This window comes from Maniola hyperantus, chromosome 19, assembly GCF_902806685.2.
Source record: "Maniola hyperantus chromosome 19, iAphHyp1.2, whole genome shotgun sequence".
In the NCBI taxonomy this organism is placed as follows: Eukaryota; Metazoa; Arthropoda; class Insecta; order Lepidoptera; family Nymphalidae; genus Maniola; species Maniola hyperantus.
In genome coordinates, this window is record NC_048554.1 from 7169104 (window position 1) to 7185825 (window position 16722).

Consider the following 16722-nt stretch of genomic DNA (forward strand, 5'->3'; position numbering starts at 1 on the left):
CTTTTACTAATCCCTCCTTTAATATGGATTTTTTATAAATATTTGTGCCTTGGTTGTGCCAATTTGATTGTAACAAAAGTGAAACAACATATTCGAAGCCAATTTTATCTAACTGAAAAATACGTCCATTGTTGCAAAAAATGATTCAAACAATATTTGAGGCACTATTTTTTGTAACTTTAGTGAACCGACATACAAATTGTAGGTGCTACTGCTCGTTGGCAAATAAATTACAGTCCATTAATCCGATGTCGGGTTGTGGAACGTCCTTAATATTCACAGCATCCAATCGACTAGTTACTAGTCTACGAATTATGCTTCACTGATACTTGGGTGCTGCTATTGTCAACGGACATGCTTATTTTGTGATACTACGGTCGTTACTAACATTTATTAGGTAACAAGTTGCCACTTATAAAGCGTTTACAGAGGTTAAATAAATAAAAGTGTTATGAGTTTCTATTCTACTTCTTATACCTACAAGTACAGTTTTAGGTAGTAGGTATAGTTGTTGAATAATCAATCCTAATATTAAAAAACAGTAAAGTCGATTCGTTTACGAAAAATCGAATAAGTAGAGTTGCCTTAAAAATTTAAAAACCATGATAATAATAAAGCGTTCCTGTTAGACCATTTCCCGCCACACAACGATCTTTTATGGGATTAAATCAAGTGAATGGATTGGAATATTTTTGAGGTCGAATTTTCTTTGAATTATATGAAAGTACAAGGATTTTTTAAACTGTGGAAAGGCTTAAAAAGTGTCCGTTCATGTTATAATAGTAATTTACCTAAATCTCATCAAATAAGTACCTACTGAATCAATTTGGCTAAAAATTAGGCTATATTTTTTAATATGGCGACGCTCTAACTTTGTCCATTTTTAAAATATTTCCGGCCACGCCACATATTTCCGGTTTGTTCTGTGATTCTGAATATTTATATCACGTGTTTATTTAATGCCCTGTACAAAAGGACATGTATAAAGGACAAAATCCTTTAATATTTAGGCTTGCAAGTATTCTTATCACGTAGTACGGGGGTGAATAGAATTAAAGTAGCTTGAGGGAGTCGTTGTACGCGGAATTTTCTAATACCTTACTTTTGTCACGGTGATTTAAATTTGTGATAAGAAGAGGAATGGAATGGAAGTAAGTGCGAGCGTGTTTTTGTTCTTGTGTGTTATATTCATTCAATTCAAGATTAACTTAATTTATATGTTTGGTCTGTCTTTTATAAAAAATCTTTTTATTTCAAAATAATTCCTTGCTTAACTACTGTCATAACAAACTTTTGCTTGACGACCTCCCTGGCGTAGTGGTGAGCGCTGTGGTCTTATAAGCGGATGACCCGAGTTGTTCAATGTCTCTGGTCTGGTCTGGTGGGGAGGCTACGGTCATGACTAGTTAGGTACAACCCTACCGGCAAAGCCACGCCACCAAGCGATTAAGCGTTCCGGTACGATGCAGTGTAGAAACCGATAAGGGATATCTACATATGGATTTATTAAACCCTGCCATATCTCTTCCAACTTAGACTGTAGTGTCACTTACCACCAGGTGAGTTCGCAGTCAAGGGTTAATAATTTGCAATGGAATAAAAAAAACTAAATTTTTAAATAGCAGGTCTGGTATAAAAGCATTTTGAAATCAAATGCCGCAAACAAAAACAGAATGGTTCCAAATATCGGTAGCGGATATAAAGAAAAACAATAACGTTTTGTCACAGGCACTCAGTCACATCTGTTTCTGGCTTTACAACATTTTGTGTGCCGCGTTTTTAGATTTTTTTAACTATAAAACATTCTCTAGCTAAAGCTCCCGATTTCTTCAGCATATTTTGCAAACGCTTGCTTAAACGCGGTCTCCAGTCAAGGACTTTCCAGCTCCAACAGTCATCGCCTCTACGACAGGCATGACCTGCCGACAGCCACTTCAGCTTGCTAATAGTTTGGGATATGTCAGTGACCTTGGTTCTCCTGCGGATCTTCTCATTTCGGATCTTATCCCTCAGGGAAACTCCTAACATAGCCCTCTCCATAGCTCGCTGAGCGACTTTGAATTTGTGAACAAGGTCGTTTGTCAGAGTAGTTTCCTTTTATGTGTATTGATATTTTAGTTTTAAGTTAATATATTGCAGTGCATGAATAAATAAATAAACTGAGTCTTATAGCCGTAAAACAGTACACTGGCATGTACGTCGTCGTAAGTCCTCCACGCTCGCCTATAGTACACCGACTTGGACAATGTCCAAAACTAGGGCACAACTATTAATTATTCTCGCTCACTATGCAAAGCTTTCAATTTTAAAAAAATATTCAAATATTCATTTAGTACCTCGTACATGCACCGACACAAAAAAAGTTTTCATTTTAATTAAATTTAGGCACGCAACGAAATGTTTCAATTATTTATTTAATTTGAAAATATGTTTAAATAAAACTTGCAGGCTCTTCACCACCAGAAGGATGTGATTATGATTGCGATTGAAGACTAAACCACTAAAAGTAGGTAATGGTTAACCGGATACGTCAGGATTACAACCTTTAGATTAACCGAGCCTTCGTGGGTGCACTGACAATATTCTCGCACACTACGAGAGACAACACAAACTACCCTCGACGATAACTATAGCAACCCTCACTAACTATAAGTCATGACACCAACGTCTACTATGAGTATAAACAACACTAACTAACACTACCTAGGTCCCTACCTACACCGGCTCCTCCATCCCCATACCGGTCCCAGACCAACCAGCTAACCTACCACACCACAACCTAGTACTATAACCTCAACGTCTTAAACCACATTAGGTCACAACAACAATTATAATAACCTACAGCACGACTCACATAGTGTCTACGGAGAAGTGCCCTCGGCAAGGGCCACACGAATAATGAATCACTACATTTCGTGTGTGTGTGTTGTTCAATGTTCAATGAGCAAAGTGTTTACAATTAAATGGCGGCGTGCCTACAAACTTATATAATATAACCTAATCTAATTAGTGTACAGTATCCGGCAGAAAATATTAGTGTACATCGACCTTTAGAAAGAGAGTTCGGTTTCGTAAAGCGTTGTGTCTGACACTCATACATATGTGACGTTTTGTCGGGCTCAAAGACGCTCGAAAACGCTCTACCGTGATATAGCGGTTTCGTAGAGCCTCTACGAAAGGTCGAGTTCTTTTTAAAGATATTTTCTACAACCCAATTAATGCATGGAAAAGCAGATAAGTTGTCCTTTCTGCACGCTTTTGCAAAGTATATGTTTTATGTTATTGGTACATGAATAAATAAATAAAAAGATTCCGACGAATTGAGAACCTCCTCTTTAATTGAAGTCGGTTAGTAAATTGTAATACTAAGAATACCTATTGGCTGCATATCTGCGTGAAAAATAGCCCTTCTATCAAAAAAATATCTTTTAAGAATATTATTACATACTTATACTTCGGGTGCTTTAGAATTAATATTCGACAATGCTCATTGTTCCAGTATTTTTCATGCTCAGGGGCGCCAATATGGCTACTAGTAACTCTGATTTCAATATCTCACTAAAAATAGGTATATACCTAACAGACATGATAAAAAGCTTAAAATGAGTATTCATAACTGATATCTCAGTTATGAAAACTCATTTTAATCTTTTTTATCATCATATTATTTTTTACGGCTTTCTGTTTTGGATGACTGTCTATTATAGCTTAACTTGGAGTCAGTTCCAGTTTGTAGGCAAAACATACCCGTATTGAGTCACGGCTGTCTACCTCGCCTGTAACTGACAACTTACAAGCAATATAGACAGACAACCCTTTCGACCCTTTAACAATTTAAACAAGGCGTAAATCTAGCGTAAATGACCTGTAAATGAATGTAAATCATTTTACATACAATTTTATTCACTAATCTAAAGTTACTCCTCCTCACCACCGGCAACCGATAGACTTCTGCTGGACATATTGTCTCTTGTAGGGACTTCCACACGCCACGGTCTTGCGCCGCCTGAATCCAGCGCCTCCCTGCGATTCGTTTGAAGTCGTGACCAGCCCGGCTGGTAAAATTAAGCTATTGAATAAAATCATCTTCCTACTGTTATAGTATTTTTATTAGGGTAGGTAGCATAGGTTTATTAGGATCCAATATTTTTTTGTTTTCTATAACATTTTATGGCATAATGCTGCCTCTACACCAGGAATATCAGAGAATGGGTACGAAGTGTAGCTCATCTTAGCTCTGGTGGAAAATACGGTTCAATCATCTCAATCCATCGCCAGCCCGGGTCTGAATAACTGTTAAGGTCACAGTTCATTAAGCTGACTAAGTGCTGATTGGCCAACTTCATACATTTTTGAGAAAATTACGGGCAGGCAAACTCTCAGGCATGCAAGTTTCCGCACGATGTGTTCCTTCACCGTGAATCAATTAAACAAAGTTAGAGATATGTGCTCAGGATCTAACGCCAGACCCTCTGTATAGGAGACAGTAGCCTTATCCACTAGGGCTCACTAGGCTACTACTGCATTAATGTTCTATGAACACGAAATGGGCCTCATTGGATTTGTCTTGACATATTTGTTTTAGTACCTACGTACGTACATGGCTTATATAAAAGCTTGTTTTTTAACGCGGTGTCCTGCGTGAGCGACGAATACTACGCGACGCGACGCGACTCGACGACGCGACGTAATGCGTATATGGCAGTATGCGTCTCGCCGCAGACTGCCATATAGGCCGCAAGCACGGTATGCCGTTGAGTTGATCGCGTTCGTCGCGTTTGCAGCGTCGCGTCGCGTAGTATTCGTCGCTCACGCAGGACACCTGGTAAAAAGGGTTTTAATATTATTCTTAATACAAAGATTTACCAACCGGAAGACTATTAGTCAAATGTGACGGCGATGGCGGCTAGGTATTGACGATATCGCAATATCATTCACTCCATCTTACCCACAGAATGGGAGCGTGATTTTGATTAATGACAGATGAAACTGGGGATGAAACTATTTATCAAAATTCCAATTTGTCCTGATATGATGCATTTAACATTTTATATATATAACACGAACATGTGTGCTCGTGGTTATACTAGATAAATAGTTTTATGATTGCATTACAGTAAGCTAAATTTAAATTAGTAGCCAAAATATCACCAGATATTTCAAAAGTTTTTCAATAATCTTACCCTCTAACAAATATACCTGGAATAGCGGTGGAATAGTTATACTCTGTTTTGTCTTTTGCCTTCAAATATCAAATTACTGATGACAGAGAAAGACAAAACAGAGTATAACTATTCCACCGCTATTCCAGGTTTATTTGTTAGAGGGTACTTAGATCTTTTAATAATCCTAATAGGTTTCAATTTTGAAATTTTGAAAGCAAGAGGAAATGTTTAACATTGTTCTTATATATTTGTTTTTATTATTTAGTGAAGAAACAAACGTAAATTACTATTAATGGACGTGAAATTTCAGCAGATCTAACGCTGAAGTTTGATACGTAAAATGTGATCGCGAACATTTTCAGATTAGCCAGAACTCTTTCTCTATTTTCTGATAATTTACTGTTGCAGCTTGAAAAGCGGTGAAAGCCTAGTGGTTAAGATGTCAGCCTCCTATTTTTAGGGTTCCGTACCCAAAAGGTGGGACCCTATTACTAAGACTCCGCTGTACGTCCGTCTGTCCATCCGTCAGTCTCTCATGAACCGTGATAGTTATACAGTTGAAATTTTCTCTGGTGATGTAATGCTGTTGCCGCTATAACAACAAAAACTAAAAAATAGAATAAAATAAATATTTAAGGGGGTTCCCATACAACAGACACGATTTTTTTGGCCGTTTTTATAGATAATGGTACGGAACCCTTCGTGCGCGAGTCCGACTCGCACTTGGCCGGTTTTTTTGTTATCCCCCAGTTTAACTAATTTAATATAATTGTATTCTTGTTGTGTTTGTAATGTTGTGTCTTCTAACTTCTTCTAGAATCCTCTTCAAGGAAGTCGTTTTGCACTGTAAGTAAGTGGTCTGTAATGGCCTATTTTTCTTTTACTCACTAATACAAAATATCTAAACATTGTACAAAACGTGACCATCGTTAGTTGAGTCTACAAGATTCGTCTTCGTTACAACCACATACATATTCAAAGAACCGCGGTAGAGCGTTCGCCGACAAAGCTTTTTGGGGTTTTTGTGCCCATGACAGAGTCTCGCAACAAGAATGACATATGGTATTCAATAGTTTGTAAATTATCAAACTACTTAGATGCTTTTGCTCTTTTAAAGTTTTAATTTAAGAGTTAAAAACCTTAACATATAATTAATATTGTAAGTACGATACAACTTATAAGACAAAATGTTACATCGACTTCGTCGATATACCTAGGAGGTTTTTAATTTTCGCGTCATTCTAAGTGTGTAAATAAATATATCATCATTAAAATTTACCTACTACAGCTGAGCACGGGTCTCTTCTCAGAATAAGAACCTTTTGGCTATAGTCTACCTGCTCTACTACGCTGCTCAAGTGCGGATTGGCAGACTTGACTCATTATGGAGAGCTCTGCAGCTTACGTGGTTATTTACAAACGTGTAGCTATCTATACCTATGTTTTTTTTATATAGATTGCTTCGGTTTCGGCGAGCAAACGTTTCTTTTCCGTAATTGAAACGATTTGGGGGAATTCAGACCTTTCGACGAATTTATCGCTGCGCTCGGGCTGAATCCGAAATTGTGCCGAAATAAGGCATGATTCAGATTACGCCGCGCATGTACCTAATGGACAGGGTAGTAGATATGGCATTGAATGAGCTTTTATGCTAGACTGTGTGGAGCTTGAGTGCCAGACGCAAAATGTATTGTTAATCGCAGCATGCTCGGCCCGGTACGCAGAGTACACTAATCCAGGCCTAAGAAAATACAAGCCTTCGTTCAGAGCAATAAATACAATTAACGTTTCTGGGACTGGTAGTCGTAGGCCATCATTAGTAATTGATTTATCCATTCACAAGACAAGGATATACATTTTTTTATCGCAAGATTGTGCCTACTTTTAAAAAATAAATAAAAATGCCGAGCAAACGAGCAGGCGGGTCACCTGATGTTAAGTAATTGCCGCCACCAATGAACATTTTTAGTACCAGAAGAACCACCAATGCGTTGCAGGCCTTTCAGGAATTTGTTAGTCCGCTCCTTGAATAACCCGATGTTGTAATCTAATGGGAGCACCGCCGAAGTGAGTTGATTCCACAGTTTGCATGTGCATGGAAAAAAGGATCGGAGGCGGTCGAAGTGCACCAGACACCCAGGTGGTAAACTTGATCACAATAATGCCTTATGGAAAGCAATGATGATGTCTAGGTAGGTGTTCGTTTAGAAGGTTGATCTTTTTGGACCTAAGTTCCCATACCTACATATATCTTTTTGTCAGCTCTAGAATCCTATAGTTTCTAATTCTAACTCAGTTTGCGTTGTTATCTTTATTACTAAGAGTCGTGAGTAGTATTACTAAGAATTATGACTCTTTCTATCTAATCTTGAATTGACTTTGACTTGAATGATAACGGGTAACATAAATGCGATTTTTATTATTTTGATACGTAAAAATTTCGTGAACCCTGAAGAGCTGGCTGGTTGGCTTCCTTTGGGCTTTTACCATATTTTCCAGGGAAGCATCTCAGAAAGATTGATTTCTGGCCCAATGCACCCTAATTTGTGAATTTCAATGAAAACTATAGATTAGTATTTGAGATTATATATAATTTCTCTCAAAGGCTATACTCACGTATTTAGTCGACGTTAGCCCGACTAGTTTCGAACCCATCCGGGGTCCTTTGTCAAGGGAGTAAGTCGCGCATGCGATAATGGAAATCACTCACGATAGTTTAAAAACGCTAAAATAGTATTTGAGAAGTCAATTGTAAAGACAAGAACTGTAAAGGTTAAAAAATCATTAGATACCCATGCTATAAATGCGAATATGTGTTTGTTTGTTGGTGTCTTTATCAATCACGCCGCAACGGAGCAACGACGAGTGATTTTTTGCATGGCTATAGATATAGAACAACTTGGAGACTGGAGAGTGATGTTGGAAATAGTCTGTTTATCCAGAAAATCAAAGAGTTCCCATGGGATTTTCAAAAACCTAAATTCACGCGCACAAAGTCTCGAGTACTAGCTAGTGAACTAGAGTAGGTACTAGATAGTGCTTGTAGTTTTAGTTGGGCTACAATAGATTGGTGCCTCGGGCAAATTCGTGAACAGTAGTGTTATAATAGATTTACAAGTTCTGAAGCAGTAAATAGTCTTGTGGTTGCTATAAAATGTGGTTCCATAATTTGTTTTATTAATTTTATATCTGGAAACAAAGGAGCCCGCCCTCTCTTCTAATGATGCCTTCGCGTTTTTATGGGGTGCTTATCATAAATATGCTAATGCCTAGAGGAAGTAATAAACCTTTTTTTACGATGTGATGCTGCGAATTGCTTGAGCAACGATTGAGTGATATACCTAATTATTAGATACTTGATATTGATAATGCCTGTGACACAGTCCACGTGGATTTAGGCTTTCAAATCCCCTGGGAACTCTTCATCTTTAGGATGCAAGCTATCTCTGTACCAAGTAGATAACGATGCCTGCTACTTCGTTCATACGGATTTAGGTTTTAGAAAATCCCGAGAGAATTGTCTGATTTTCCGGATCTAGCCATATATCATCATCCATCATAGTAGCCTATGTTCAAATCCAGAACGCAAGTATATCTGTACGTCAAAACCTGTGGCTTTTCTCTATAATGTTGGCTCCTATACTGAGAAAGGATTATTATCAGAAAATTCACACAAGCAAAGTCGGGGTGGTTCAACTACTTAGAACTAAAACCATTAGATATAAATAGGTTTCTTGATAATTACAGTATCTTTCTACTGCAGTATCAGGCAAGGAACCTGGCAAGGAAAGATATCAGATTTCTAAAGTAAAGCTATATTTTTCCTTGCTTTTGCTATTGTCAACAATAACATCATTCAGTTTTTCCCTTATCAAGTCAACAATAGTTAATAAGGGTGACCAATACGTTTTCTAAGCCCCGGAGAGTGCGTAGGAGGTCCGTGGGATGAAAAATGCTTATAATGAGATCCGAAGGGCGGGATCTCGAGATTTACATCATACTCGTTTGTAAAAAAGGCTCTTCAAATGTAAAATTCTTAAGATGCTACGCTTGAGAATGAAGGTTTCTTTTTAATAATACTGTTAATACTGCTAAATTTAATCTTAATATATAAAAGGAAAAGGTGACTGACTGACTGGCTGACTGATCTATCAACGCACAGCTCAAACTACTGGACGGATCAGGCTGAAATTTGGTATGGAGATAGCTATTATGACGTAGACATCCGCTAAGAATGGATTTTTGAAAATTCATCCCCTAAGGTGGGGAAATACGGGGTTCAAATTTGTGTAGTCCACGCGGACGAAGTCGCTAGCTTAAGCTAGTTTAAATATACATACCTTAAAAGCGTTTCCAAATTCATAATATTATGGCTCGGCTCGCACACTCACTTTTTTAGACAAACGTACGTAAAATCATCATCATCATTACTCATTGCCAACTCATTACTGTCAACTGCGGGTTGGCAGACTTCACCTTTGAAAATATTATGGAGAACTCTCAGGCATGCAGCTTTCCTCACGACGTTTTCCTTCACCGTTAATGCATTATTTCATTGCTCAGAATACAGAGTTCTGTATTATGAGTTTAATAGCTTAAAACGCAAATATTTAATTCCAAAAAGTTAGATGGACGTGCCCAGGATTGACCCGCCGACCCTCCGAGTAGGAAGTGGACGTCTTAACCACAAGGTTTGTAACTAAAATATCTTCGTTATAATAGTTCTAAATTTTAAATCAGGTTCTGCTTAATTCTTTGAGCCATTTCTAACAGTTTTTTACAGGTAAGAATAATACGAAGCGAATGCCTTTCTTTGAGAAGAGAGAAGAGACTTTGGAAGTGTCTCTCGCGCAAACTATTCAGTTTAGAAAAAAATGATATTTAAAACCTCAATATCATTTTTGAAGACCTATCTATAGATACCGCACACATATGGGTTTGATGAAAAAAATAATTTGAGTTTCAGTTCTAAGTATGGAGAACCCCAAATTTATTGTTTTTTTTTTCTAGGTTTTCTACGTTGTTATACGAGGTAGGCTACTTAAGCTTTTCCTTTGCTTGCTTTGCTATGTACTTTGGAAATCCTTGCTGTACAAATATTGCGACAGGTTGATATGGCAATCGGGGTATGAGGCGGTGGGACGTCCCGCACCGGGTTAGATATAGGTAGGTTTTAGGTTGGTAGGTAAATTAGACGGGGCAAATTATAGGATTAGAAGAAAACTGTTACACAGCGTTTGTAGGTACATAATATTGCATGTACATAATTATTCGTCATTTTCACGAAACTCAATTTATAAGGTGCATCATTGTTACCAGTTATCATTCGCCAGTCGGCTGTTTCTTTGTGCAGTTTCTTGCTCGGTACAGTGTGATAATGGGTGATTTATGGAAAATATCGATTGTTTTACTGCTACAGCACTCAATTGTCACCGAAATAGTATTCGCAGAAGGCGGTTGTTCAGTCGAACTTGCCTTCTTGACGAATGAAATCGTCACTGATGTTATTCCTTATGCGCCCAATTATAAGCTGTCGGTAAGTTTTATTTTTACGCATAATAACCTACTTAATTAAAATAATAATAGTAAATTATAGATTTTTTCGAGTGTGCAGAAAGAAGCCACTTAACGCGCATGGTTTTTCTAGTGATCAGATAGGCTATGAAGTCCTACCTTATGCAAACCATCATGCTAGTAAAAACATTTTTTCATCCTACTCGCTCGGAAAGAAATCCTTTGCCCTTTGAAATCTGCGTGGAAAGTGGCAATTTTGCTCGCTAGCGTGCAAACTGTGCGTGCAAAGTACGAGTTGAAATTCGAACGTGATGAACTGTGGTCTATGGTTGGCGTACTTACAGTGCGTCTGACTTGCGCTCTTATTGAATCCTCCACGGTACTGGCGCCTGTTGTATCCTTGAATCTAGCGTTTTCCTCGCTGTAGTGGGATGAAAACATATGTGTTTCGCACGGCTGCAAATTTATTTGCGCTCGAGTCTTTCAATTCTTCGCTACGCTACGCTTTTTCTTGTGACAAAATAACGACTTTGCAGCATTGCATAGTAAATAACTATTAAATCATAACGTGAACCTAAAAAGCTATAGAAGATTACGATAGTACCTAAAAAGACACAACGGACACACGGACAGACATATAGACAGACAACAAAATGAACCTATAAGGGTTCCTTTTTGCCATTTGAGGTACGGAACCCTAAAAATTACCTGTATTATTTAATTAGACACATCCAATGTGCAACACCGAAGATTTCATTTGAACACGAAGATGTAATTATAACGGTACCTTCTTATGAATATTAAAATATTATGATCTCAAAAGTTAATGCCAACCATTAACTTCTAAGTAACTATCTTCATGATAATGGTATTTTGCCTAATCCATACTATCCATAGTAATTTATAAATGCGAAAATGTTTCTTTCTGTCTGATGCCATATTTTCACGGCTCGTCGTTGCCAAAATATGATAAGCTTGGTGCAAGTGGTCCAAACTCTATCTTAGTGACCAAAGTCAACTTCACCTACCCGTGGTGCACCCTGCCAATTTGCAAACGAGGCTCTAGACATTCCCAGTACCATTTCACAGTCGCTGTGTTTGATACCGCACGGCATAATCTCGAAGGTATGTCATGTCTGCTTCGTGTTAGGATTCTTTCCCGAATCCGAATATGAAGATATTATGTTTTAACTGTTTGCAACTTTTTCTATTATGTACCTACTAAGTACCTAGTACGAAAAGGAAAGGTCGCAGTTATACCTAGACATATCCATACAATTTTGTCAGATTTACATTATTCCAATTCACTGAATTAAATGTGCAATCTATACATTTTTTTTACATGAAAACTCAAGGCTCTGAGCCCTGCCTGTTGTAACTTTAAATTGAAAAGTTACACTAATTAGAACATCTGGTAGCTTGCTAAACTGAATCCATATTAATATTATAAATGCGAAAGTGTGTCTGTCTGTCCGTCTGTCTGTCTGTCTGTCTGTCTGTCTATCTGTCTGCTAGCTTTTCACGGCCCACCCGTTTAACCGATTTCGTTGAAATTTGGTATAGAGATAGCTGGCATCCCGGGGAATTTTCCGGGATGAAAAATAGCCTATGGGATTTTTTAAAACTTAAATCCACGTGGACGAAGTCGCGGGCATCATCTAGTATTAAATAAGTATAAATTTCCCAACTATGGCTTGTGATTCTTTCCCGTGCCTATTTAATGACTGCACTTCTAAGTATAAATTCATTATGTTATTTATTATATTAAGCTAATTAATGTGTTAGTAGGTACCTTTATGGTATTGTGGAAATTGAATAAGTACCTATCTACATGATAACCTATCTACAAGTGAGCAATTCCAAGACAATTATTTTGTATAAATGCAATATAAATGATTGCTTTTATGGAGCAATGCCACAATTTAGATAAGGGTTGATTGCAGTTTCAGAAAAATACAATTTTCACTTTAGTGAAGATGATAACAGCTTATAAAACGCAACGAGACCTTATACTTCTGATGGATGGATGGATGGATAAGAATAATAAATGATAAGGTGAATAGGTATTGAGATTGTGGTGATACCGTTTATATATTTTAGAATTTCAATTATAATCCTAATAAAAATCAAAACCTGTTGTATAATCATGTAATGAATGCCTTGTGTTGTAATCACGTCAGATCTCCATCGGTGCTCTTAGCATTTTGTAATAATCTGGTGACATTTAATATGGTGTCAATTCTGTTGTATAGGTACGTACACAATCTCTAAATTAAATTGAAAAGTCTAAATCTAATGTTATCCTTTTCCGCAGGGAGCATTATGAAAAGGATAGCATATATTTAGATCTGCCATTTTAGTTCAGTTTAGAGATTGTGTTCAACAGAATTGCCCGCAATACCTAATTAATATTTTTTTTAGGTAATATACCCGAGTGGTGCCGAAGTTGAACTCGGAAATGAGCTGACTCCTACGGAAGTAAAGGACATACCGTCTGTCTGGTGGCCGGGGGAGTTTACCCATTGTAACTATTACACCCTGGCTTTAGTCGGTATGTATCTACTATGCTCTGCAAACGTCATATTATCATCACGATCAACCCGGCTCACTAGTGAGCAGAAGGAGACCCCCCTTTTAGAATGAGAAGGAAGGAAAACAGCCTCATTTATAACTTAAAAACAGCCCCATCTAACACAAATTTTTAACTCAAATGCAGCATCATCTAGCCCACATTTATTTATTCTCGACTCGAACAAAGTCCCATTTATGACTCTAACACAGGCTCCATTTATGACTCAAAACCAGCCCCGTTTATGATTCAAAAACAGCCCCATTTATGACTCAAAAACAACCCCATTAGTGACTTGAACACAGCCGCATTTATAACTCAAAAAACAGCACCATTTATGACTCAAACAGAGCCCATTTTACTACCCAAAAACAGCCCCATTTATGACTCAATCACAGCCCCATTTATGACTCAAAAACAGCCCCATTAGGCTAATACCGCTTGCCTATTCTCTTATAGTTGGAGGGAAAAGAGGAATATAATTCACGATTAGAATAACCTGTTTTAGACCCGGACGCGACTTCCCGCAAAACACCGATATTCCGTAATTGGGAACACTGGCTAGTGGGCAACATTCCTGGAAACCATGTGGTTTCCGGGGAGACAATCGCTGAGTACGTCGGTGCAGCACCCGGTCTAGGCTCTGGCTGTCATCGCTATGTGTACCTACTTTACAAGCAACCTGAGAGAATTGTATTTGATGAGCCACGTCTTAACAACAGGTACCTTTAACATTAAGATACACTTGTGTGTCTTGATCATAGAGTAAAAAGACTTGTCCTGAGTCCTGACCAGTGGCCTCCTCAGGGGGCGGCAAGCAGAGCAACCTTACCGGGGCCTCGCTCTTGCAGGGGTCTCGCGTCCTCACGCTACAACCTAAGTAAAACGTCATAGTAGTGATATGTACCTATTTGAATCTCGCGCCTTACAACCGTGCGTTACAAAACCCACAAAGTGCAAGTGCAAGCAAATAATATAATATTTATTCAAATAAATTCTAATGAAAAAGGACGTCGTATTTCATATGCCATTATTTTCCCCGACATGTACAATTTTCCTTTTAATTGCTTTTAAAGTACCAGAGAGTCCAAGTAATTTATACTATACTTACCTACATATACCATATACCGACAAGATTTATTTTTAAAGTCTATTTGAAGTAAGTAATCAACACTATTCGACTGCCAGTTTATTTGGAACGCTAACTTACGGAACTTTATGGAAACATTTAAAGCAGCTGTTGGAAACTGTCGTTTTCAACGACAAGATGAACCCAAACTTTTCGTGTATCCGTAGGTTTAATTTGATTTGGCCGCGTCGCCCGTCGCCCGAGCTTTGCTTAATTTAGATGTTATGCCACCCAAAATTATACAAAGTAAACGTGTGTTAAGTTTTAAAATATTTTTTACATAAATTATATGTTATTACGGAGGTGGTAGCCACTTATTGTAGTAAAAGTAGCGCCCTACCCTGACTTAGCACGGGTGGCTTATTACAATTTCTTCAGGGATCTCTAATTATTTATTTTGAAATAATATGTTACTGAGGAATAATGTAGCTTTCTACTGATGATTTTTTTTTCAAAATTGGCTACATGCTCTTTCTTCCCTCGGCCAACCTGGGCACTATGTTGGACCATACCACACTTTTTGTTTTGATTGGTCTTAGGCTTGGCGCCACAATAATCCAGGCTCCCGTTGCCACTGCGGTGACTGTGTTGACGCCCTCGGTCACCATGGGCTCTCTTGTTCGAGAAGCGCTGGTCGCTTCTCCCGCCATAGTACCCTTAACGACATCATCTGGAGGTCCCTTACCACTGCCCATGTGCCAGGTGTAATGGAACCTATTGGTTTGGCAAGTGGCGATGGCAAGAGACCTGATAGTATGACGCTCATACAGTGGAAGATGGATAGGTCGCTTGTTTGGGATGCAACATGTGCAGACACTTTAGCTGCATCCTGACCTGACCTCCTTTATGGCGGGTGCAGCGGCCATCAGCGCCGAACAGGCCAAGAGGCGCAAATATGAAAGCCTCGATGAGAGCTTCATATTCGTGCCTTTTGGTGTGGAGACCTTGGGGCCGTTGGGCCCGGGGGCTCGAGCTCTTTTTGATGAAATTTCGAAATTATCGAGTCAACCTGGGACCCGAGAGCTGACAGTTACCTTGGTCAAAGAATTAATTTGGCCATCCAAAGGGGTAATGCTGCCAGCATCTTGGGTACAATGCCTCGCTGCGGTGTTCTCGATGAGTCCCTCAGAACGGCAGTTGGTCAGTAGGTTATTCTGTCTAGGGGTGACAAATACAATTGTGACGCATCCGTAGTCCCATCGCTTTGTCCTAGTGATGGGTCTACGGTATACCACCATTAAGTTTTCATGAAATGTTTAGTTATAATACTAATTATAATTTTATAACTTTCAGGTCTGCCGCTAATCGTACTCTTTTTTCCATCACGGATTTTGCAAACAAATACAACTTAGGTAATCCAGTAGCTGGAAACTTTTTTATGGCACAATATGACGACTATGTCCCAATACTTCAAAAGCAATTAAGTAATTAAAATCATTGATCCTTTTAAAGATTAGAATTTATAAATATGTCGATTTTATTAAAAGAGTTCCATAACCATAATAAATGATAATACGGTATTGGTATTTGACAACTAGTCAAATCGGTAACTTTTTATTAAACGTCAAAACGCGCACTTAGTAATTGCGATATTCTATGAAATACTGAAAAGTGACGTCACATCATAATGACGTACTTTTTTACTTCAATCGGTAATTTAAAATGGTTACTCTTAAAACTAACAAAGGACGTGAATTTCACTTATTTTGAATACCCTCTATTTAATAATCACTGAGAAATAATTTATTTTTGATGTTGTCAAATACCCAATTGCATGTATTATATTGCAGTTATAAGCTAAGATTTATATAGTATGTTATAAGCCAATACAGCACATATTTAATCACCATTGATAGGCTTAAGGTTGTAAGATGTTCAGTAATTGATTTATTTAGGCTTATTTATGAAGAGAGTAGAGTTCTACCACAGATGAGAGACACTAAAAGGTTTAGGGTAGTTTCTCTCATCTGTGTGTTCTACCGTGTTTCTGTTACTGTATACTTATTCTAATTTTTATACTTTTTATTTAACAGCACAAACATTTCAAATATTCTTATCCAAGTTAAGTAGGCCTATGTTATGTGAATAGAGATAGACGTTTTCTTATAATTTAAGGAATTTAAAAAGTAAAGTTGTTGTAAGAAAAAAATGCCTATTTTTTATTCATTCATAGTCCATAGTAATATTATAAATGCGAAAGTGTGTCTGTCTGTCTGTATGTCTGCTGGCTTTTCACAGCTCAACAGTTTAAACGATTTTTATGAAATTTGGTACAGAGTTACCTTACATCCCGGGGAAGGACATATGGCTACTTTTTATCCCGGAAAATCAAAGAGTTCCCACGG

At 37.9% G+C, this 16722-nt stretch overlaps 1 protein-coding gene across 1 annotated transcript; it reads left to right on the forward strand.

Annotated features, from left to right (window-relative positions):
• The first annotated feature begins 10472 nt into the window (after positions 1-10472).
• LOC117990970 (protein D3-like) lies at positions 10473-16520 on the forward strand. The gene is made up of 4 exons (XM_034978479.2): positions 10473-10701; positions 13101-13230; positions 13757-13970; positions 15671-16520. Exons 1-4 carry the CDS (start codon positions 10543-10545, stop codon positions 15807-15809), a joined length of 642 nt encoding a protein of 213 aa, XP_034834370.1. The 5' UTR covers positions 10473-10542; the 3' UTR covers positions 15810-16520.
• The last annotated feature ends 202 nt before the right edge of the window (positions 16521-16722 follow it).

What these genes read in the sequence shown, in the direction of transcription:
- LOC117990970 (XM_034978479.2), top strand. Translation starts at nt 10,543, where the DNA reads ATGGGTGATTTATGGAAAATATCGATTGTTTTACTGCTACAGCACTCA. An exon ending in TTACACCCTGGCTTTAGTCG is followed by an intron (nt 13,231 to 13,756) that starts GTATGTATCTAC and finishes AACCTGTTTTAG; the next exon opens with ACCCGGACGCGACTTCCCGC. An exon ending in GAGCCACGTCTTAACAACAG is followed by an intron (nt 13,971 to 15,670) that starts GTACCTTTAACA and finishes TATAACTTTCAG; the next exon opens with GTCTGCCGCTAATCGTACTC.